Source organism: Coregonus clupeaformis, chromosome 8, assembly GCF_020615455.1.
Source record: "Coregonus clupeaformis isolate EN_2021a chromosome 8, ASM2061545v1, whole genome shotgun sequence".
NCBI lineage: Eukaryota > Metazoa > Chordata > Actinopteri > Salmoniformes > Salmonidae > Coregonus > Coregonus clupeaformis.
The window spans coordinates 26,006,034-26,029,754 of NC_059199.1; the positions used below are offsets into that span (position 1 = coordinate 26,006,034).

At 42.7% G+C, this 23,721-nt stretch overlaps 1 protein-coding gene across 1 annotated transcript in view; it reads right to left on the reverse strand.

Moving 5' to 3' along the window:
- Positions 1–17,950: 17,950 nt before the first annotated feature.
- Positions 17,951–23,721, reverse strand: part of LOC121571444 (RNA-binding motif, single-stranded-interacting protein 3-like) — a 284,697-nt gene continuing 278,926 nt past the window's right edge. Inside the window, exons 13-14 of the mRNA XM_045221880.1 lie at positions 22,307–22,431; positions 17,951–20,205 (exon numbers count right to left, since the gene is read on the reverse strand). Coding sequence (XP_045077815.1) covers positions 20,202–20,205; positions 22,307–22,431 — 129 coding nt within the window. The 3' untranslated portion in view covers positions 17,951–20,201. The remainder of the gene's footprint in view (positions 20,206–22,306; positions 22,432–23,721) is intronic.

The window sequence follows — 23,721 nt, forward strand, 5'->3', positions numbered from 1 at the left end:
ACTGTCATGACTTCCGCCGAGGCTGCCTCCCCTCCTTGTTCGGGCAGGTTTCGGCGTTCGGCGTCACCGGCTTACTAGCTACTGCCGATCCATTTATCATCACTCCATTTGTCTTGTCTTAAATTACACACACCTGGTCCTTATTACCTCATTAGTCATTGTATAAGTGTTCCCTCTGCTTCCTTGTCTGTGTGGGTGATTGTTTATGGTGGAGGTTAGTAAGCTCGGTGGAGCGCGTGTATTTTGTATCGACGGGAGAATTTTCCCATGTGCCTTGTATTTTCCAGTGCGCCTGTTTTGTGCCCTGGAGTGTGTTTGACGCATTTCTGCGTAAACCTGTATTTTGCGGATTAAAGCCTGTTATTCTGTGATTTACCCTCCTGCGCCTGACTCCTTCAACACCACATCGTAACAACTCATTCAAGGGTTTTCTTTATTTTTACTATTTTCTACATTGTAGAATAATAGTGAAGACATCAAAACTATGAAATAACACATATGGAATCATGTAGTAACCAAAAACGTGTTAAACAAATCAAAATATATTTTATATTTGAGATTCTTTAAAGTAGCCACCCTTTGCCTTGATGCCAGCTTTGCACACTCTTGGCATTCTCTCAACCAGCTTCATGAGGTAGTCACCTGGAATGCATTTCAATTAACAGGTGTGCCTTCTTAAAAGTACAATTGTGGAATTTCTTTCCTTCTTAATGGGTTTGAGCCAATCAGTTGTGTTGTGTGAAGGTAGGGGTTGTATACAGAAGATAGCCCTATTTGGTAAAAGACCAAGTCCATATTATGGCAAGAACAGCTCAAATAAGCAAAGAGAAACGACAGTCCATCATTCTTAAGACATGAAGGTCAATCAATCCGGAAAATGTCTAGAACTTTGAACGTTTCTTCAAGTGCAGTTGCAAAAACCATCAAGCGCTATGATGAAACTGGCTCTCATGAGGACCGCCACAGGAATGGAAGACCCAGAGTTACCTCTGCTGCGGAGGATAAGTTCATTAGAGTTAACTGCACCTCAGATTGCAGCCCAAATAAATGCTTCACAGAGTTCAAGTAAAAGACACATCTCAACATCAACTGTTCAGAGGAGACTGCAGAATCAGGCCTTCATGGTTGAATTGCTGCAAAGAAACCACTACTAAAGGACACCAATAAGAAGAAGAGACTTGCTTGGGCCAAGAAACATGAGCAATGGACATTAGACCGGTGGAAATCTGTCCTTTGGTCTGATGAATCCAAATTTGAGATTTTTGGTTCCAACCACCGTGTCTTTTTGAGACGCAGAGTAGGTGAACGGATGATCTCTGCATGTGTGGTTCCCACCGTGAAGCATGGAGGAGGAGGTGTGATGGTGTGGGGGTGCTTTGCTGGTGACACTGTCTGTGATTTATTTAGAATTCAAGGCACACTTAACCAGCATGGCTACCACAGCATTCTGCAGCGATACGCCATCCCAGTGGGACTATCATTTGTTTTTCAACAGGACAATGACCCAAAAAACACCTCCAGGCTGTGTAAGGGCTATTTGACCAAGGAGGGTGATGGAGTGCTGCATCAGATGAGCTGGCCTCCACAATCACCCGACCTCAACCCAATTGAGATGGTTTGGGATAAGTTGGGCCGCAGAGTGAAGGAAAAGCAGCCAACAAGTGCTCAGCATATGTGGAAAAGCATTCCTCATGAAGCTGGTTGAAAGAATGCCAAGAGTGTTCAAAGCTGTCATCAAGGCAAAGGGTGGCTACTTTGAAGAATCTCAAATATAAAATATATTTTGATTTGTTAAACACATGTTTGGTTACTACATGATTCCATATGTGTTATTTCATAGTTTTGATGTCTTCACTATTATTATACAATGTAGAAAATAGTAAAAATATAGAAAAACCCTTGAATGAGTAGGTGTGTCCAAACTATTGACTGGTACTGTATACATGAAGGCAGGGTAAAGTGACTAGGCATCAGGATAGATAATAATAAGAGCAAAATAAAGAACAGAGTAGCTCTGCTCTCTCTAACGGGTACTGTTTCAGTAGTTTCTTTCTGTTATCCAGTAGCAAAAATAGTGTGGAATTATCTATATGTTATTGTTAATCCAAGATGATGATTATATCATTTTTTTGCACTAAATCATTAATCTATTCATTTACTTTAGGTCTATTTTCATTTGCAACAATTACACCCCTTATTTGCTTAAAACTTTCTTTGTACTCTATCCATCTTTCATAAGTCAAACAGCATTAGACTGCTCTCCTAAAATGTACTTTTGTTTAACCAAAATTAAACTTTTAGAGGGGCTTGTAGCACAGACCACTGTTAATATATCTATTCAGCATATTATTTCTGGCTGGCCCATTGTGTGTTCCACTAAAAAAGCAATTTTTTAACACAGCAGTCCATTTTTATGTGCACCGCCCAAGAGAGGCCATGTCCTGAACATCAGCACAGGAAATGGACTACAATGCATCTATTTCCAGGAGCTCTGGCATAGCCCTATGGTCCAGTCTCGTTAAAACCCACTGCCATTATAGCTCAATCTCCGGCTCTCCACCAGCCCCAATTGCAGCCCAGGCCCTTTGTTTTTAGTGCATCTGGTGGATCAGATGAATTTCCTCTCCTCCAGGACAGTGGTGAGTGACCTCAGGTATTGTTTGAGGTTGAACAGGGTGAACGTCTTATACCTGATAAGATGGATTCGAGTGAGAGTAAGCGTCGGCCCATCTGGGCTTATCATGCTGAGATTTTCCTACTGAACTGACTCGAGCCATGTGATACGACCACTGGGCAAGCTCTTAGAACAATGATAATGATAATGGTTGCTGTGTGCTCGTGGATTGTTTCATTGTGTTCACAGTAAGAATGCAGCAGCTCTCCAACGTCAAGTGAGTTTGTAGTCAACCCAAAATAAGACACACCATTACAGGGCCTGCACTTTCCACATTATGGTATTGTACTGGTCCAACGGCACTTTGTGTTGGGAGGAAGGATAACTAAACCTTAAAGACTAAGCTACACATGTAGAGCTAAGAATGCAAAAATATTTCACTTATTTCAAAGAATGTCAGATTAGAATAAGACCTTAATAAAAACTTCACGTTAAGAGCTTTGGCAGATTGATGCTGCTGCATATGCATGCCAATGGGGCTTCCTGTACTTACTGTAGAGAAATGGTAGACTGTAGCTTTATATGATAATCCCATTCCAGTATATACAACAGCTGTTAAAAAGGACAATTAACTTGGGTCCTCTCCCCAAACCGCTAAATATCTTATTCTAGGCCAAAGTACCACTGCCTTTGGACACAAATCACAAATACAAATTAGAGTTTGATTTGAAATAGGAACACCCCAATCCATCGATTCCCATCACTTTCCGGATGAGTTTTAAACCCCCAGATGTGTTGACCAGTGCAGCTACAGCAACAGAATCACCACCAGCTTTAGTATATTCAACCTTCTCTCCCAGTCATTTCTCCATGGCTGGATTGAGTGGATGTGCGGAATGTCCTGGCGAAGCAGGACAACGTCGTTAGCCGCAGCTCCTTTCTCCTCCTCCGTGTTGGCCCTCGTCTGCTGTATGTCTTAATCTTTACTACTGTGTACACTTGTTGTCGAGCGAGGCGCCATGGCAACCGGGCTCCAATTCGCCTATGGTATCTGGAGACGCAGTCAGACAGGGGGAAAAGCAATAAGTGTTAAAACGCTAGGCCAGGCAGCCAATCGAAAGTATTCCAGTGAAGGGAAATACTGGAGCCAACACTGATGGAGAGTGGGCAAGCCGTTACTATAGCGTGCTGTTGATCTTGGCTGGTGCATCTCCTGCTGTGCCGGAGTTAAGGCAAAGCTTCAGAGCCCATCATTAGCTCTTTACTTTGAGCTGCAACGGAAAGTTTATGCAAGGCAGAATTAGCCCAATCTGACATAGACTTAATTTATTAATGAAATACAGGATATTTCATTCACTATTGTGTATTGAAAAACACAGCTCATTAGTCATAGCAACATATAGCTGTTTTAAATAGTGTTGAACAGATGTGTCTGGCTCTGGCTCCGTCCCTGGTGTGGGCAGCAGAGGGAATGCAACAAGGCTGGGTTTAGATGGCTCTCTCTTCACCACCTGTGACATCATTGTTTAATGTTTAGCTTGTTCTAAGGCAAAATGTGTTAGGGCCATACCAATACAACATAGCATAACCAACTGATCACTGTGGTAGGTCTGGGCCCCTTTGTCAACCCTGGATGAGAGCCTCAGCCTCACATTGTGGAAAGCACAAAAACGGTGAGTATAGTGTACTACAGATCTCAGGTGAGTTTGTGAGAGGGTCCTGTGACGTGTTGCAGCATCTCCAGGCAAATCTCCTCTGTGTCACGACTTCTACCGAGGCTGCCCCCCCCTCCTGGTTCGGGCAGGCTTCGACGTTCGTCGTCACCGGAGTACTAGCTACTGCCGATCCCATTCTCATCACACCACTTGTCATGTCTTGTCAATCACACACACCTGGTGCTCATTCCCCTAATTAGTATGTGTATAAGTGTTCCCTCTGTTCCCCTTGTCTTTGTGAGTGATTGTTTTGTTGTGAGAGCGTGTAGCTCGGTTGAGCTACATTTCACTGTGTTATTGCCAAAGTGGATGTTTTCCCTTGTACAGTTTTGTTTGACGCTTGGGGTGTTTGATTTATGCAAATGGGTTAAACTCTGGACTTCAGTATTTTACCTCCTGCGCCTGACTCCTTCTTTCACACCTCGTCACACTCTGACGGTTGTTTTGCTGTGTTGTGTCGTCGCCCGTAGCCACGCAGAACCGCTGCTTCCCTGGCACTACCTCTACATGTGGGAGCGTTTAAGCCCCAGGCCCCCCTCCAGCCCCCCTCCAGCAGGCAGACCCAGGCCCCAGTCACCTATGTCTGCCGGATTCCTTTGTAGTTCAACCACGGGTTAGCCTACCATAGCCATAACATGTGTAATGTACCGTGTCACCGGGAAGAAAGAAAAAAGAGGGGAAAATGCTGCTTGACTGAATTCAAGGAGGCAAAATATCAAGATGGTCCAGACTATAATTTGTGTTAGTGTACATCTCAGTCTTCCCAGGCAGTGGCCACAGTTGACCCAGAATAAGCAAGTCATTCTTCTCTGCCCTCTAGCCCACAGAGTCAGTTCCCCCTGGGGTCTCTTAATTCATAGGGCTAGGGATCTCACTCAGCCACTGCAGACCTTTCAAAGGCACTGCCAGAGCGGTTCCACAGTATTTTTTGCATGGCATTTCCCCCCATGCCCAGTCCCCATGCACCGTCCATTGTTACTGTTATTGGAGAGAGCATGACATTTACCGTATATGCAGCACTCTTTCAATACGTTCCCATAACACAAGCCTTTATGAGGGCACAAGGTTAGAACTGGGAGAAGATAAGCTGGAAAACAGAGGCTATGATTCCTGCAACTTAGGAATTGGAGCTACGAAATAGGAAGTGAAGACAGTGCAGGTATTGTAGCTACAGTGTAATAAAAAGTGACCCACAACAATGCAACACATCTGCTGTTGTCTCTCAGAGCATTCTTCTTTGGCATCAACAATATTTTACTTACACTTTGCACTTCACTATGCACTATTTTCACCCTGCAATAAACTGTTATAAAAAAAGGAAAAAGACTGATTGCAGAATATACCTAATAGAATTTTTTAAGTATCTTAATGCCTCTTAGACATATATTAATACAATATGTGCAAAGTTGTGCAAAGTTCATTATTCTGCACTCCCTTCGCAAAAACAGTAGGAAACCATCAAGGCAGCTTGGAGTGAAGGGCCTCACCTGAAGCCTTCAGGGAGCTGTGTGTTATGGCCACACATCGCTTACACACGCTCAAATTACAATCCCACAAATCTTCAGGGGCCACACGTCGGCCCCTCCAGCCTGTGTGGTCCTATGTCCGTTCTCAGATCTGGGTTTGACCTAGCTATATTGCTGTGATCTGTGTAGCCATGTCTACATCTGAAGTACTAATGTTTCAAAACGATTGAGGGTGAATTCATAAATCTCTCTCTCTCGGCTTGGCCTAAGCTGTATCTCTCTGGGTAAACTGCTTGTTTGTGCATAAATGCTGTCCTCCCCCTCTTCTTCTCCACCCTTTCTTCTCCTTTTCTCTCTTTATTGCGGGGGCTCGCGTGGGATGAGGATGGTTTACATGCTGCTAGGAAGAGAGTGGATAAGAGGATCTAAGGGTTGTTATAAAAAAAAAATTTGACGTGTTTGTTCCTGCTGCCAACTAGAGGATCCTGGTGCGTATATCCTCGAAGAGGCTTGGTGATTCTGCCAGCTAAATTACAGCGGTGGGAAGCGGTGAAAAGAACTGCCATACAGAACAAATTAGCTTGATGGTTTCAGTGGGTCATTTTCCAATTTCATGCTGTCAGTATACTGGTAGTATAGTCGAAATGATATGACAATCACAACAAATACAAGGTTTCGATTTATTTGTTATAGTCCATCGAGGCTAATCTTCCTGGGTTCTAACACAATACAAAGACTTCAAACACAGTTTCAGACTTACATATAGAACCTATGAATTATAGGCTCACTATGCGTACAATACATTACATAATTGAGGACTACTGTAACTAATCTCACCCAACGAGAGCAATTGAGCCTGGGAACAAGGTTATATTGTAGCATAAGTGCACAAAAAGATGGACAATCACCTCAAGTGGAGTCAGTCAAGTGTGAGAAGAGCTGTTGGATGTCCATTGGGTGACTAGTTGGCCAGAGAACCGATCTCTCTGCCTGTCTGGCCTCAATGCCAGTTGATGTTGGCAGTCAGAACTCCTCTGCTCTGGGACTGGGAGTGATGAGGAGGCCCACACCACACAACTGAGACCAGAACATCTGAGCGTAATAGAGCAGATAACTGTGCTCTTAACAAGGATAATAAGGGCAATAGCTTTAAAGATAACTGTAGAGGTCAATGGCAAATAAGAACTGTAGACTTGCGAGCATAATACTACTGTGGTTTACTTTAAGACCTCACTTCAGACATCCAGAGTGATCAATGCATCCAGTGATGTGTACGCTCTCTGTGAGGAAGATGGGTTTGTTTAGCAGTCCATAAATTGATATTGAATTGGCAAAACTAAGAATCAACAGTTTGAGCTTCTTCTTGAGCAGATTCAAACGCTTGCCATCAACCCCTCAGGTAATAGTTAACTATAGTAATTCCTGCCCCATATCTCTGCACCAGCGGAGGCAACTAGTCTTTGATAAGGAAACACCATAGGGAGACACTAATGTAAAAGCCATAGGCAGCATTGGCAATGCTATTATTTACATCCTCAATAATCACCCATTGTCATCTGTGTTGAGAGCAGCAAAGGGCCCTTGGCACACAGTAGCACCTGGGGACTAGAAAGGCCTTGTGTTCGGCATGGCTCCCACAATATTCAATTGTTCCACTAATGTCATTGTGAACTTCAATGTGGCTGGCTCTGCTCCCAATTCCTGCGATACAATGATCACAATTCATCATGGAAATATTGAATTCGTATTTTCATTGTCAACGTGGGTATGACAGTGTGTTATTTATTTGTCCTCCTGTCTCAGCTGCAGCGTTCGTTCACACCTTGTTTATCAATTAGACCCTTTGATAAGGCTCATTCTGTGGGCAGAACAATTGGTGGTCAGAGTCGAGCACTATTGTCTAATTGTTTAACTCATTAGTGTTAGCTAGCAGCGCATCTAGACAAGGTTAGTTACGCAACACTGCCTCAGTAATACAGTTCTATTACACTGTGTGGATAATATGAAATAATGAAAAATCCGTTGAACTCAATTAGCATAGTGCCGTGTGTATGTGCAAGCTTGGTTGGCTACACTGCACCCACTCCTAGACACAAACAATTGCTGCTAACATAACGAGAGCCAAACCCCATATCAACTTGTGTCTTTTGGGATAGTCTGTTAGTTTTGGTTGTAGCTCAGCATTAGATTCCCTCATAATTAGCTTTCTTACTGGAATGTCAGTTTATTTGGGAGCACCAGGTGCAAGTCAGTTGTGTGCTGAGTATCACAGATTCTTGATTGGATTTCCACTGATGTGCACCTGGAAGACTAGGGTCATTTGATTCCCATCTGATCCAACCCAATTGTACAGCTTCCCTTATTCCATTAAGCTATGTGTAAATCAAATGTGCTCAACTAGCCGCAACACAAAACAGCAAAGCAATAATCCCTTATTCCCCTACCTAGGCCCATTCCCCATTGAACAGAAGACCATAGGCAGGCACAGACAGAGTGCCAAGCTTGCAAGAAAAGGTGCTGGAAGGCTATTGATGGTGGCTCACTATTTGGGCTGAGAAGAAGCCCAGTTTAAAGTGCAGTAGTTACTACGTTGTACAGCAGAAAGCACTGTTCTGCACACCCACTTTTATATTCATTATGATCATATAAACATAGCTGATACGTATACTTATCAGTCAGGAGTGCTTGTTGGATTTCTTTTTATTTGCCTCACAAACCATGGCAGGCTTATCACATATCAAGGCAATCCAAAAAACATGTCCAAGGTAATCTAACAGTTTTACAGTATGATAGATCCTCTCTCCCTTGATCCAACCATAATGTTTTTACACATACCTCTATATTACCTCTATATATTCAGAAGATTAACATAACAGTAAGTTGCATAATTCTCTCTCAGTGGCGATGTCCTTTCATTTGATTCCAGGGAGTTCCTCCCCTGATGCATCCTTCTCAGTGAGATAACATCTGTGTTCGTCTGCTGCACCCTTGTGGTGCTTGGCTGGAAGGAACATCCCTTCATTATACCAGATAAGAGTGGACTATACAGCAGAGTTTAAACAGGTTCTGATCTTTTTGCCACTATTGTTTTTTTGACCAATCAGATCTGATCTTTTGCCAATAATTGGGCAAAAGATCAGAATTGGGCTGCCTGTGTAAACACAGCCAGTATCTAACAAATGCAGACTAATGCATATATTAAAATGGACAGTCAACAGAAAGTCTCTCACCTTACATATTGAGTGTACACATAAACAAAGCAGATCAGAACATATGTGAATGCATGTCCAATGGAGGGCGCCACACTCCCATTCTCTTTCACTATTCTCTAACACACACACCAGCCAACTCTTCTCTATTAAGACATCCTTTGTCTTGAGGGGTCTTGAGCTATTAGACATCTTAGCTCAAAACTCATAAAAAAAAGAAACCTGGCTACAATGCTCTTTTATCATTGGCAGTGTATGTCCCTAGGAGGTGACAAGGACAGCCATCGATTGGCCTAAATGATAGTGAAGAGCCCGATTGACCCGCATTGATTCCTTTCCCTGAAGCCGGCCTTTGATTATGACCACTTTACGCCCAATCAGGCAGGTGCTCTTTTTTATGGAGAATCCCATTAATGGGTGTTAACTCCATTTCTGAGGCCTATAATGGGAGGTGGCAGATTATTGGCTGGAGGTCACTTCAATGGCAGGTGGCAGATTAGATGGAAATATTTTAGAGGTAAGTATTTCATATTTCAATTCAACCCCACCGCATTGCACACAATTATATACAGTGCATTCGGAAAGTATTCAGACCCCTTTACTTTTTCCACATTTTGTTACGTTACAGCCTTATTCTAAAATTGAATACATTGTATTCAGACCCTTTATTCAGTACTTTGTTGAAGCACCTTTGGAAGCGATTTCAGCCTTGAGTCTTTTGGGTATGATGCTACAAGCTTGGCACACCTGTATTTGGGGAGTTTCTCCCATTCTTCTCTGCAGATCCTCTCAAGCTCTGTCAGGTTGGATGGGGAGCGTCGCTGCACAGCTATTTTCAGGTCTCTCCAGAGATGTTCGATCAGGTTCAAGTCCGGGCTCTGGCTGGGCAACTCAAGGACATTCATTCATTCTTGTTCTCGAAGCCAGTCCTGCGTTGTCTTGGCTGTGTCCTGTTGGAAGGTGAACCTTCGCCCCAATCTGAAGTCCTGAGCACTCTGGAGCAGGATTTCATCAAGGATCTCTCTGTACTTTGCTCCGTTCATCTTTCCCTCGATCCTGACTAGTCTCCCAGTCCCTGCTGCTGAAAAACATCACCACAGCATGATGCTGCCACCACAATGCTTCACCGTAGGGATGGAGCCAGGCTTCCTCCAGGCGTTATGCTTGGCATTCAGGCCAAAGAGTTCAATCTTGGTTTCATCAGACCAGAGAATCTTGTTTCTCATGGTCTGAGAGTCTTTAGGTGCCTTTTGGCAAACTCCAAGCGGGCTGTCATGTGCCTTTCTACTGAGGAGTTGCTTCCGTCTGGCCACTGTACCATAAAGGCCTGATTGGTGGAGAGCTGCAGAGATGCTTGTCCTTCTGGAAGGTTCTTCTATCTCCACAGATGAACTCTGGAGCTCTGTCAGAGTGAACATCGGGTTCTTGGTCACCTTCGAGACCAAGGCCCTTCTCCCCCGATTGCTCAGTTTGGCTGGGCGGCCAGCTCCAGGAAGAGTCTTGGTAGTTCCAAACTTCTTCCATTTAAGAATGATGGAGGCCACTGTGTTCTTGGGGACCTTCAATGCTGCAGACATTTTTTGGTACCCTTTCCCAGATCTGTGCCTCGACACAATCCTGTCTCAGAGCTCTACGGACAATTCCTTCAACCTCATGGTGTGGTTTTTGCTCTGACATGCACTGTCAACTGTGGGACCTTATATAGACAGGTGTTTGCCTTTCCAAATCATGTCCAATCAATTGAATTTACCACACGTGGACTCCAATCAAGTTGTAGAAACATCTCAAGGATGATCAATGGAAACAGGATGCACCAGAGCTCAATTTCGAATCTCATAGCAAAGGGTCTGGTATTTCTGTTTTTTCTTTGTAATAAATTTGCAAAAAAATCTAAAACCTGTTTTTGCTTTGTCATTATGGGGTATTGTGTGTAGATTGATGAGAATATAAAAAAAAAAATCCATTTTAGAATAAGGCTGTAACGTAACAAAATGTGGAAAAAGTCAAGGGGTATGAATACTTTCCGAATGCACTGTATGGAATACTAGGAGTCGGGTGTATTGGTATGGGAGGGGTGGTGTTTTAATACAGGAGATGGGATAGTCTTAGTACATTACATTTACATTTTAGTCATTTAGCAGACACTCTTATCCAGAGCGACTTACAGTTAGTGAGTGGATACATAATTTTTTATTTTTCATACTGGCCCCCCGTGGGAATCGAACCCACAACCCTGGCGTTGCAAACGCCATGCTCTACCAACTGAGCTACATCCCTGCCGGCCATTCCCTCCCCTACCCTGGACGACGCTGGGCCAATTGTGCGCCGCCCCATGGGTCTCCCGGTCGCGGCCGGCTACGACAGAGCATGGAGTTAGTAGTTGCCAATATGGTGTCTACCAAAGGCACTAAAAAGAGTACATTAAAAAAACATGTTTGGCAGTTACAGAGATTGAGACAGTGTAAAATAACGAGGCACATTATTTGTTTTCCACAGTTTTTTATTGAAAGCTTCATCAGAGGAAAAAAACAACTCATTAAAATTTAAGTTTAATCCTAACATCCACAGATGTACAGATATTTCTCAAGGATCACACACACTGAGTGGCGTGAGTGAGGCATGACCACGTCCTCCTTTGCGCTTGACCCCCAAAAAGAAGAAAAACAACAAAAAAGAAAATAGAAAAAATAGAACTAAACAAAAAATATCAAAGAACCGCTCTACTGTCCTAATAAATATTCAATTTTTTTTATCTTCTTGAATAACACTCCTGACGCCTAATGCAAGTTCTGTAGGTTTCTCTAGCAAATTTGGTTGGCCATTTCTAATGATTGTTACTCAATAGTGTTTGATGTATCTGGGAGCCATTTCATTCAGGAGAAGGTCTGTGTTAGGTTAGTTGGTTGGCTGAGCTCCTGGGGATGTGTGGCCAATCGATGGCTCCCGTCAAAGATGAACCGGAGCATCAATTAAAACGCATGGGCCACATTTTTTGTGTGGGCGTTTGAGCAATTTCCCCACTGAATTACGTGGTGGTAAGAGCTGAAAGAGTGTTGAGTTATATCGAGCCCGGAGCTCTCCTGTCACACTTCACTGTGGGAGACGTTATGTCGAGGTGAGGCCCTACTCTGAGACACTGTTTGTCATAACACACAGTGCAGTAGTGCACTGTATGGGGAATAGGGTGCCAATATAGGACACAGTATCCCCTATATAAGAATAGGGTGCCATTTCAGACACAGGGCCTGTCTTTTCTAATCCACTGTCTAGTCACAATGGGGGAATTCACAAGAAGCCTATGACAATGGGGTATGACATTGAACAACTTGGAACGCCATTCTGATTAATATGTTCCTAGGACTAGAAATATGGTAGATAGATATTAACGACTGGCTTGATATCTAGACGGAGGCAGTGAGACAGACACAGACGGATTGGAGAAGTGGACGGTGTAAAAAAAGGCAGTGAACTGAAGCACCTCTGTAACGCAGCTTGGATAGATACAGTACAGTCGTGGTCAGAAGTTTTGAGAATGACACAAATACTAATTTTCACAAAGTCTGCTGCCTCAGTTTTGATGATGGCAATTTGCATATACTCCAGAATGTCATGAAGAGTGATCAGATGAATTGCAATTAATTGCAAAGTCCCTCTTTGCCATGAAAATTAACTTCATCCCCAAAAAACATTTCCGGCCTGCCACAAAAGGACCAGCTGCCATCATGTCAGTGATTCTCTCGTTAACACAGGTGAGAGTGTTGACGAGGACAAGGCTGGAGATCACTCTGTCATGCTGATTGAGTTAGAATAACAGACTGGAAGCTTGAAAAGGAGGGTGGTGCTTGAAATCATTGTTCTTCCTCTGTTAACCATGGTTACCTGCAAGGAAACACGTGCCGTCATCATTGCTTTGCACAAAAAGGGCTTCACAGGCAAGGATATTGCTGCTAGTAAGATTGCACCTAAATCAACCATTTATCAGATCATCAAGAACTTCAAGGAGAGAGGTTCAATTGTTGTGAAGAAGGCGTCAGGGCGCCCAAGAAAGTCCAGAAAGCGCCTGGACCGTCTCCTAAAGTTGATTCAGCTGCGGGATCGGGGCACCACCAGTGCAGAGCTTGCTCAGGAATGGCAGCAGGCAGGTGTGAGTGCATCTGCATGCACAGTGAGGCGAAGACTTTTGGAGGATGGCCTGGTGTCAAGAAGGGCAGCAAAGAAGCCACTTCTCTCCAGGAAAAACATCAGGGACAGACTGATATTCTACAAAAGGTACAGGGATTGGACTGCTGAGGACTGGGGTAAAGTCATTTTCTCTGATGAATCCCCTTTCCGATTGTTTGGGGCATCCGGAAAAAAGCTTGTCCGGAGAAGACAAGGTGTGCGCTACCATCAGTCCTGTGTCATGCCAACAGTAAAGCATCCTGAGACCATTCATGTGTGGGGTTGCTTCTCAGCCAAGGGAGTGGGCTCACTCACAATTTTGCCTAAGAACACAGCCATGAATAAAGAATGGTACCAACACATCCTCCGAGAGCAACTTCTCCCAACCATCCAAGAACAGTTTGGTGACGACCAATGCCTTTTCCAGCATGATGGAGCACCTTGCCATAAGGCAAAAGTGATAACTAAGTGGCTCGGGAACAAAACATCGACATTTTGGGTCCATGGCCAGGAAACTCCCCAGACCTTAATCCCATTGAGAACTTGTGGTCGATCCTCAAGAGGCGGGTGGACAAACAAAAACCCACAAATTCTGACAAACTCCAAGCATTGATTATGCAAGAATGGGCTGCCATCAGTCAGGATGTGGCCCAGAAGTTAATTGACAGCATGCCAGGGCGGATTGCAGAGGTCTTGAAAAAGAAGGGTCAACACTGCAAATATTGACTCTTTGCATAAACGTAATGTAATTGTCAATAAAAGCCTTTGACACTTATGGAATGCTTGTAATTATACTTCAGTATACCATAGAAACATCTGACAAAAATATTTCATAACACTGAAGCAGCGAACTTTGTGAAGACCAATACTGGTGTCATTCTCAAAACCTTTGACCACGACTGTAGACTGAAACTGAACACAACTGTTTTGATATCAAAGACATAGGGGCGAATCCTAACTTCCACTAAAGTCAATGTTTTAGTTAGTGATGCATTGATGTCAGTGGGAGACTAAGTTAAAATTTTACTTAAGTGGAAGTTAGGATTGACCCCTTAGAGCCTACGTAGGTAAGTGAGACTATGATGGTAAACAATGGAGTGCAGAAGTTTAGTCTCTCAGTGATAACCTTACTCTGATGAACAGATAATATGATGACTAACACACTGACTGAAACACTGTGTATGTGTGTGTGTGTGTGTGTGTGTGTGTGTGAGCGAGTGAGCGTGTGTCAGCGGCTGTGGCAGAGCATGCTTCCAATTAGTAACTTTCTCCCCTCAGTGTGAGTGTGAGGTCCAGCTGGTTACAGACATGTAGTGAATGGACAGACCGACTGCACTGAGTCTCTCACAGTGCTGCATGAGGTGGAGGTGCTCAACACTCTGCGCTTTGACAACTTCTGCCTGGCAACATGAGCTAATGACCACCTATGGCTGGTTTGTGCTGAGACATAGGCTAGCTAGCTATATGAGCTATCCTCACCAAAAAAGATTCCTTAACTGTAGCCCCCTAAAACGTAGTGACATTTTACCAGACCAAGTTTGCCATTGTGCTCCAACTAGTGTAGAATAAGAGAGGAGTTTAGTCAGCCATGATACTGCCATTTCAATTATGTAATGACCTCATTGATGGGAGATGAAAGATTCACAATGATATTTATCTTACCCAATCGAGGTAAACCTCTACTCACTTCAATGTTTTGTCTTTCTTGAATCTCAAGCAGCAATTTGGAGCGCATACGGTTCGGTTTTGCGATTCTTATAAGCTCTATTTGTAAACGTATTTCCTTTTATGTCATTACTATTGAATCTTAGACGGTAACAATATTTGTAGAGCATTGAGCTTTGTAATAAAAGGTGACTGCGGTCAGATTCCTACAGTTAATCAAAGGTTTCTTAAAGTAGCAGCTGTAAGAGTGGTTTATGACGTAGAGAACCTAGCTGCAGGTACAGTTTGAACACCATAGAGGTTGAGGAGCAAACAGCGACCCCGACCGACGGTCTAGCTTAAGATCTGGACACCCCATACTGTAGCAGCTAGCCTGCTCACACATGGCAGGGAAAAAATAACGCAGCAAAAAAAATGTGTATTACCCAGAGCGACGTGCAGAAATGTAGACGGTTGTTGTCAGTGGTGTGAGAAGGTACAGACGTTTTGGATTTGTTTGTCTGTTGGAATATAAGTGGGTGATTTGGCGCGTATAGCCTACACTCCAGAGTTACGCTTATCTTGTAATCAAAGTTTTCTGTAATTGGAAAGTAAACGCAAAAGATGAGGGGAAGTGACAGGATGAGTGTAAAGAGGAAAGGGAGAGATGACAGTGAGCAGCTAAGTAGCTCTGGTGTTGGTAGATTGGTACAGTAATATTTGATCATTGACCTGTCATTGGATGGAAGACGTGGGGTGAATATTTTATGGGACAACAGAATGTTGAATGGTTATATTTCCTCTGGTTTTATTGCCTTTGTTTCTGACAAAAACAATATGGTGGCCATGATACCAGCTCACTATGTAGACTATGTAGTTCACTATGTGACTGTTTTCACTTGGTTTTAAAAAGCACAACCCAATAGGATGAGCCATTGTAGTAAATTAATGTTGATCAAATGACCAGTGCATCACAGACCAATGGACACAAAGCAGGCACATGCCCAAGACAGCTTCCACAGTAGCACCTTAGAGTAGGTTGTACATTTCTAGTATTTTCATTAGCACAACTCGTTAAAAAATCAACGGTTCCCTTATATAAGACAGCTTTTCCATGTGCTTTTTTCTATGCTGTAGATATTGGAATCATTTGGAAGCTTCGTTAAAGGCACTCGATAAACAATTGTTACAGACGTTGCTATGTGTGATGTCATAGCTGACCTATGATGTCACTGCCATCTTTTCCAGAATGCAATGCCTTTGAGTCACATGAACTGCTGGATCTCAATACGTGCAATTGTTAACGAAAAAAGAACACAAAAACCCCTCTTTTTCTCTAAAAAGGGGCTTTGAGGGACACTGGAGTGGATCCCAATGCCCTAAGGGGAGACAGATTGGGCCCCGTCAAGACTCATTGAGAATGTGACTAAAGTTGGTTTGTGGTTCAGCTCCTGCACTGTCCAATAAGGAGGGAAAACCTCACAGAGAGAGAGCAAGAGAAGAGAGAGAGAGTGAAGCCTGAGCACATTAGTGGTGCCAGCGGTGCACATGGAGCACTGAAAAACAGGAGGCTTTTTAGAGCTCTAGCACCACAGCGGGCAGGCATACAGGGACACAGAGGTTGCGTCAGGAATGGCACCCTATTCCCTATATACTGCACTACTTTTGACCAGAGCCCTATGTGGCTTGGTCAAATGTAGTGCACTATATATGGAATAGGATGCCATTTCAGACACAGCCAGACACTCAGCCACTCCAACAGGGTACTGTAATGGGGATAGAGACACACAGTGCTCCAGAACAGGGCACTTTAATGGGAATAGCGTGCCTGCCATCCCACAGAAACAGGCTATTTATTATGGGACAATCTTCGGAGATGAAGTCATCTCTAATGGCAATGGATAGGGTATTGATGGTAGGCTGAAAGGGGTGAGGCTGAGATGTTTACAGGCTAATGTCATCAAATTGGGGACAAAAGGCTGACAACACATGCTTTTTAGGATTGGTTGAAAGGTTACTGTCAACATATTGTAGTGTACTATTCTGGCTGGAAAATAACCCCTTAGGTCTGAGTACAGTAGTGTTTATCCAGCACATAAATATAGAATATAATGGGGTTCATTATCAGAAGGATCTTGAAGAGAGATAATGTTGGCTAAAGCCGATAACACTACTGTATGCTTCCATATGTTAGTTCTGTATGTTTAGAGTTCAGAAGCACACCAGAGGCTAACGTGTCAATGCTAGTCTTGAATTTAGTTCCTGTCCTCCTAATAGTGCTGAGCGATTAGTGCTTTTTGAAGTCGGTTCGGTTTCGGTTCGATTATAAGAAAATAATAATCACGGTTTTGGATTTCGGTTTCGCTAATTTTTGTAAACATTAAATGCACTTTGACATTGACACCAACACAGAATAATACAATTAATAAAAGTCCCATGATGGTAATGACTACCCATTATTGCTTATCACTTATTATAAACTGGGTGATTCGAGCCCTGAATGCTGATTGGCTGACCACGGGTATGACAAAACATTATTTTTACTGCTCTAATTACGTTGGTAACCAGTTTATAATAGCATTAAGGCACCTCAGGGGTTTGTGGTATATGGCCGATATACCACGGCTAAGGGCTGTATCCAGGCACTCCGCGTTGCGTCGTGCTTAAGAACAGCCCTTAGCCGTGGTATATTGGCCATATACCACACCTCCTCGTGCCTTGTTGACCTACTTGTTGTGTGTATGTACTGACATGTATGTGTAACTGATAGATGCACACACAACACACACACACACACACACACACACACACTACATGTTAATGTTTTGAAATGTATGTAAATTGTAAAGTATTTTGTCTGTAATGTCTTTTTCGTTATGTGTCGGACCCCAGTAAGACTAGCTGTCACCATTGGCGTCGGCTAATGGGGATCCTAATAAATCAAACCATCATTTATTCACATTACTTTAGTTGAATAAAATATTTCAGTTGTGTATATTACATTTGTTTTATTTGATGACTTTATTTGATGACTCCAAGTCATCATCTTATCTCTATAGAGCTGCTGCCTATGCTGTTTGACAAAAACACTATTTTGTAGTTCTTCAAATTAAATAAGGCATACTTTTATGACAGCTGAATACCAACTATCAATCACTTAGATAATGTATTTTCAGGTAGAGATATTTTGCGAAGCAACAGCTGCTCTCTATATCACCTCACGATTGCGCATTCATCTCTATTCCTTAGCAGGCGTAAAAGAAACAGACTGGACAAGCAGATGTGCAATGGATTAAGGTCATTGAAATTAACTATCACATTTTATGCGCTTAACTATGTAGAATTTGGCCTGTTGGAAACTCCAGTCCCTACTTCATCGCACAGTTCAGGCTAGATCCAATTTATCTCTAGATAAATGTGTGCATTGAGCTCAAAAAAATAAAAAGGATTTCAAATAATTGAACCAATTAGTTGTTTAAAAACCAAAAAATACCTACATTTCAGTTGATTGCTCAGCACTACTAAGGACATAGTGCCTATGGGGAGCAGGACATGTTTTACGTCCACGCAGAGCATTTTGGTGTTTGTATGACCGGAGAAAGATAAAATGCAGGGCAACGTTGATGAGACTCCCTGGGAGGGAAGAAAATGTATCAGTTTCATTTAGTTATCATTGATTCAATGAGATAAAGAGACAGCATCGAGGCATAAATCAGTGAGCCGAAAAAAGCCAGAAGCGATGCATCAATGACCAAGGAGGAGCGAGCTGCAACATTCCTACATTTTTCCTATAGTGTATTGTCTATTGTTGACTAGTGGAATGCCCGCATGGCTGGCGAAAGTGTTGTGGAACATGACAGTTGAGAGACGGAAAGACAATTGAAGTGGTGGAGAGGAACATTAGGTCGGACTGCCACTAGTTGCATCACACATCCAAATACTGTTTGACGTCAGTGTGATAGTTTCGACAACCGTGGAAGGTAACTTAAACCAAAAAAGAAAATCGGAAAGGAAGGAAAAGTAAGGACTGGTCCGGCCATCAAGGTCAAATTAAAAACAACAATGACAACAGCAACAACAACAACAACAATATCAACAATAACAACATCAACGACAAAATCAAACTGAAAAACTAAAAAACTCTGGATCAGAGTGTCTCTTCATCTTTGGTATAAAAATGGCCATCCTTGGGCTGCATTTGATCCACAACTAGGAAAGACTACAGAAATTGTCAACAATTTCTTCTATTGCTTTTGCACTGATTGGTTTAAAACGTAAGCTCCTACTGTAGGCTATCTACGAAGTTTATCACTGCGAGCATTTTTTCCACAGTTTTTTGTTTGTTTTAGACTTTTTCTTCTTTCTTTTTTTTTGTTGCAGTGTGACAAGCAAAGCGGGCTAAAAACATCTTTAAGCTCATAAAAAAAGGTAAAATGTTGCAGATAAAAAGCATTAATGTCATCAACAGCAATCTTGCCATAAAATAATATAATTATGATCATAAAAAACAAGATTAGCATTTGCAACAGACTGCCTTTTCTACAAAGCAGTTTCTTTTTTTCTCCTTATTCTGAATAATCTCTTCAAAGCTTTATCTTTTCCCACTCTTTTCCTCGGCAGACATTTAGTTTTTTTCTCTTACACTCAGTTACCTCTGACATAATTACTTATCAAAGTTTTCTTCTAATGAAGAAAAGAAAAAAACTCTTCTCTATTAAATCTTTACAGCTTATGTGATAGATCTTTATTTATTTTTTTATCTCTCTAGCTCAATTCCTGCAGTATCTTGTACCATCACAGTGGTCCAAGAGACTGATTTAGTTTGCTTTTTATTTTCAATGAGACGCCAGACTTAACTCTCTGTAAAAGGTCCTCTGACACCCTTAAAATTAAGGCCATGAAGATTCAAGAAAGAAAAACAGTTGTTTCGAATATATCTAGAAAATTAAAGTTTTACACGAGAAATCAATAAAAGAGTGAAAAGAAATCGTAGCTTAATATCTGAGGAAGACAATCTCTGTGTATCTCAAACTTTGACTCCCCCTTTTCTAATTACAAAATAAACCTCATCACCTACCTGCGCATTCAACATTTCAATTTGTTTTTGTATTTTTTTTCAGTTGAGAAATTTCTTGAAGAAACAAGTCAAGCTCAAGCCCAGCCCACCAGGCATGTTCCCAGACTAAACATTTTCACCACTTTGCACTGTGCCCAGCGACTCCACCCCCCCCCCCCACCTCTCCTCTCTTCCAGGTATGAAATGGAAAAAAGTGTCTATTTTTTTGGTGCCTGGGCAATCTGGAAGCAATCTCTCTATTCTCCACATTCTCAGTGCAGCCAACCCCCCTGTCTCAATGCAACGCTGTCACAGGAATATTCTCCTCGCCAGTCGCTATCTAATGAGGAAGAGAAGAACCACAACGAGAGAGAATCAAAGGAAAGGTAATCACCATAATGCACACATTCTAAAAATGACAATAAAGGGACAATTCACCCAAATTACAAAATTACATATTGGATTAATTACCCTGTAGTGTAAACAGTCTATGGACATGATATGACAGCATTTGAACCAGTGTCCAGGTAAACAAAACCAAAGCACGGATTGTTGTCCTACCCTGTCCATAGACTGCTTAGAGAGTAAGGAAACAAATATATATATTTGTAATTTGGGTAAACTATCCCTTTAAATTAGTAAATATCCATAAAAACTCAATGTAAAAGAACAAAGTAGCAAATAGTCAGCTATAATATGGCAAAACAGTAGACAATGTCAGCATAATATTATGACGGGTATTAGTCATCGTAACCAAATAGTCCGGACTCCATATCGGCAATACAGTGGCTTGCGAAAGTATTCACCCCCCTTGGCATTTTTCCTATTTTGTTGCCTTACAACCTGGAATTCAAATGGATTTTGGGGGGGGTTGTATCATTTGATTTACACAACATGCCTACCACTTTGAAGATGCAAAATATTTTTTATTGTGAAACAAACACGAAATAAGACAAAAAAACTGAAAACTCGAACATGCATAACTATTCACCCCCCCATGCATAACTATTCACCCTCCAAAGTCAATACTTTGTAGAGCCACCTTTTGCAGCAATTACAGCTGCAAGTCTCTTGGTGTATGTCTCTATAACCTTGGCACATCTAGCCACTGGGATGGGTTCCGCTGGTGTACAGCAATCTTTAAGTCATACCACAGATTCTCAATTGGATTGAAGTCTGGGCTTTGACTAGGCCATTCCAAGACATTTAAATGTTTCCCCTTAAACCACTCGAGTGTTGCTTTAGCAGTATGCTTAGGGTCATTGTCCTGCTGGAAGGTGAACCTCCGTCCTAGTCTCAAATCTCTGGAAGAATGAAACAGGTTTCCCTCAAGAATTTCCCTGTATTTAGCGCCATCCATCATTCCTTCAATTCTGACCAGTTTCCCAGTCCCTGCCGATGAAAAACATCCCCACAGCATTATGTTGCCACTACCATGCTTCACTGTGGGGATGGTGTTCTCGGGGTGATGAGAGGTGTTGGGTTTGCGCCAGACATAGCGTTTTCCTTGATGGCCAAAAAGCTCAATTTTAGTCTCATCTGACCAGAGTGTACCTTCTTCCATATGTTTGGGGAGTCTCCCACATGCCTTTGGGCGAACACCAAACGTGTTTGCTTATTTTTTTCTTTAAGCAATGGCTTTTTTCTGGTCACTCTTCCGTAAAGCCCAGCTCTGTGGAGTGTACGGCTTAAAGTGGTCCTATGGACAGATATTCCAATCTCCGCTGTGGAGCTTTGCAGCTCCTTCAGGGTTATCATTGGTCTCTTTGTTGCCTCTCTGATTAATGCCCTCCTTGCCTGGTCCGTGAGTTTTGGTGGGCGGCCCTCTCTTGGCAGGTTTGTTGTGGTGCCATATTCTTTCCATTTTTCAATCATGGATTTAATGGTGCTCCATGGGATGTTCAACGTTTCTGATATTTTTTTATAACCCAACCCTGATCTGTACTTCTCCACAACTTTGTCCCTGACCTGTTTGGAGAGATCCTTGGTCTTCATGGTGCCACTTGCTTGGTGGTGCCCCTTGCTTAGTGGTGTTGCAGACTCTGGGGCCTTTCAGAACAGGTGTAGATATACTGAGATCATGTGACACTTAGATTGTACACAGGTGGACTTTATTTAACTAATTTTGTGACTTCTGAAGGTAACTGGTTGCACCAGATCTTATTTAGGGGCTTCATAGCAAAGGGGGTGAATACATATGCATGCATCACTTTCCGTTATTAATTTTTTAGAATTTTCTGAAACAAGTTATTTTTTTCATTTCACTTCACCAATTTGGACTACTTTGTGTAAGTCCATTACATGAAATCCAAATAAAAATCCATTTAAATTACAGGTTGTAATGCAACAAAATAGGAAAAACGCCAAGGGGGATGAATACTTTTGCAAGGCACTGTATGTGTTGTTGATATGTACAGTGAGAAAATGTCATCAGTACTCACTTGGACTGGTATGAGTAAGCAGTAACATGTTCGCTGGAGCCATCCACCTGGATCTGTTGCTGCTGCCCACTCACGTCCTGCGACGAGGGGGCCACTGACTGAGGAGAGGCATCTGTGACCACTCCCTACGGGGACAGGAAGTGGGCGTGAGACAACAGGAAGTGACATCTTCCATGTAAATCAATGTAACCGTTTTGTAATATATTTATATATTTATGTATGTCTCTGCATAATAATGTCCAAGCTGTTTAAATAAACCTAAACCTATGGATCGTTCGCAATGATTTCCTGAGTAATACTACAGTAACCTTGAGAAAAAAAAAAACTATTTTAAAGTCACAAGGCTACATGATATGGGTTTCAATTCTGTATTTACTTTAACTCCAAAGTTTAACGTCTCATCTCTATCACGTTAACAAGATTTCAAGGATGCTCTTAACACCATGTTAATACATCATCCTCCGAGACACTCCTTGTCTACAGCTCCTCTCAACAGTACTGATATATAGAACCCCTCTGATGGTGGCATTGACGATGTGTGGCATTGAGGATGGAATAGGCGAGTGACAACAAGAGAACCCCTGGGCTAACACTATGTCTCTGAGTCTCTCGTCTCTCTCTCCAGCCGGTGACTTTATGAAGGGTGGCTATCTCCTGATGATCTTCTCCTCTCTGGAGCTGGGGGAGATGGATGGTGGTGTCAGGGCGTTGTCAGCTGGGCAGCCGCTTGCTAACCAGAGGCCTGGGGCTGAGGAATGTGTGTGTTGAGCACACGGGCCATCCGGGAGAGGGACAGCACCGCCGGCAGTGTCTCTCACTTCAGCGCCTGCCATCTGATACAGGACTGATACTCCATCTGAATGGGCCGGTGCCGTCAGCCCTCCAGACAGCCGTACACACTCATAATTTATCAGCGTGTGCCCGTCCGCTCTGACCTGCACGCTCGGCACGCTCAACGGTAGCAAGCCGTGGCAACGTGTGCTTGCCAGTTTTTATCGAGCCGATGTTGCAGTGTCAGTGTGTGTGTTTGTGTGTGTGTGTGTGTGTGTGTGTGTGTGTGTGTATATCTGTGTGTGTGAGAGTGTGTATGCATTTCTGCCCTTAGGAGTGTATGTGTGTGTGCATCCAGTGTGAGTGTGTAGACGCATTCTATGTGTACATCCGCGTGTGTGTATCTGTGTGTGTGTGTATATGCATGTGTGTGTATCCGTGTGTGTCTGTGTGTGTCTGCGTCTGTGTTTTTGTGGTTTTACTATCCTTGTGGGGACCAGAAGTCCTCACATGGATAGTAAAACAAGCTAAATTCAGACAAGTGGGGACTATTCACCGGTCCCCACAAGGAAAAATTCTATTTTAGGCTTAGGGGTTAGGCTTAGGAGATAGTGTTACGTTTAGAGTTAGGGGTTGAGTTTAGG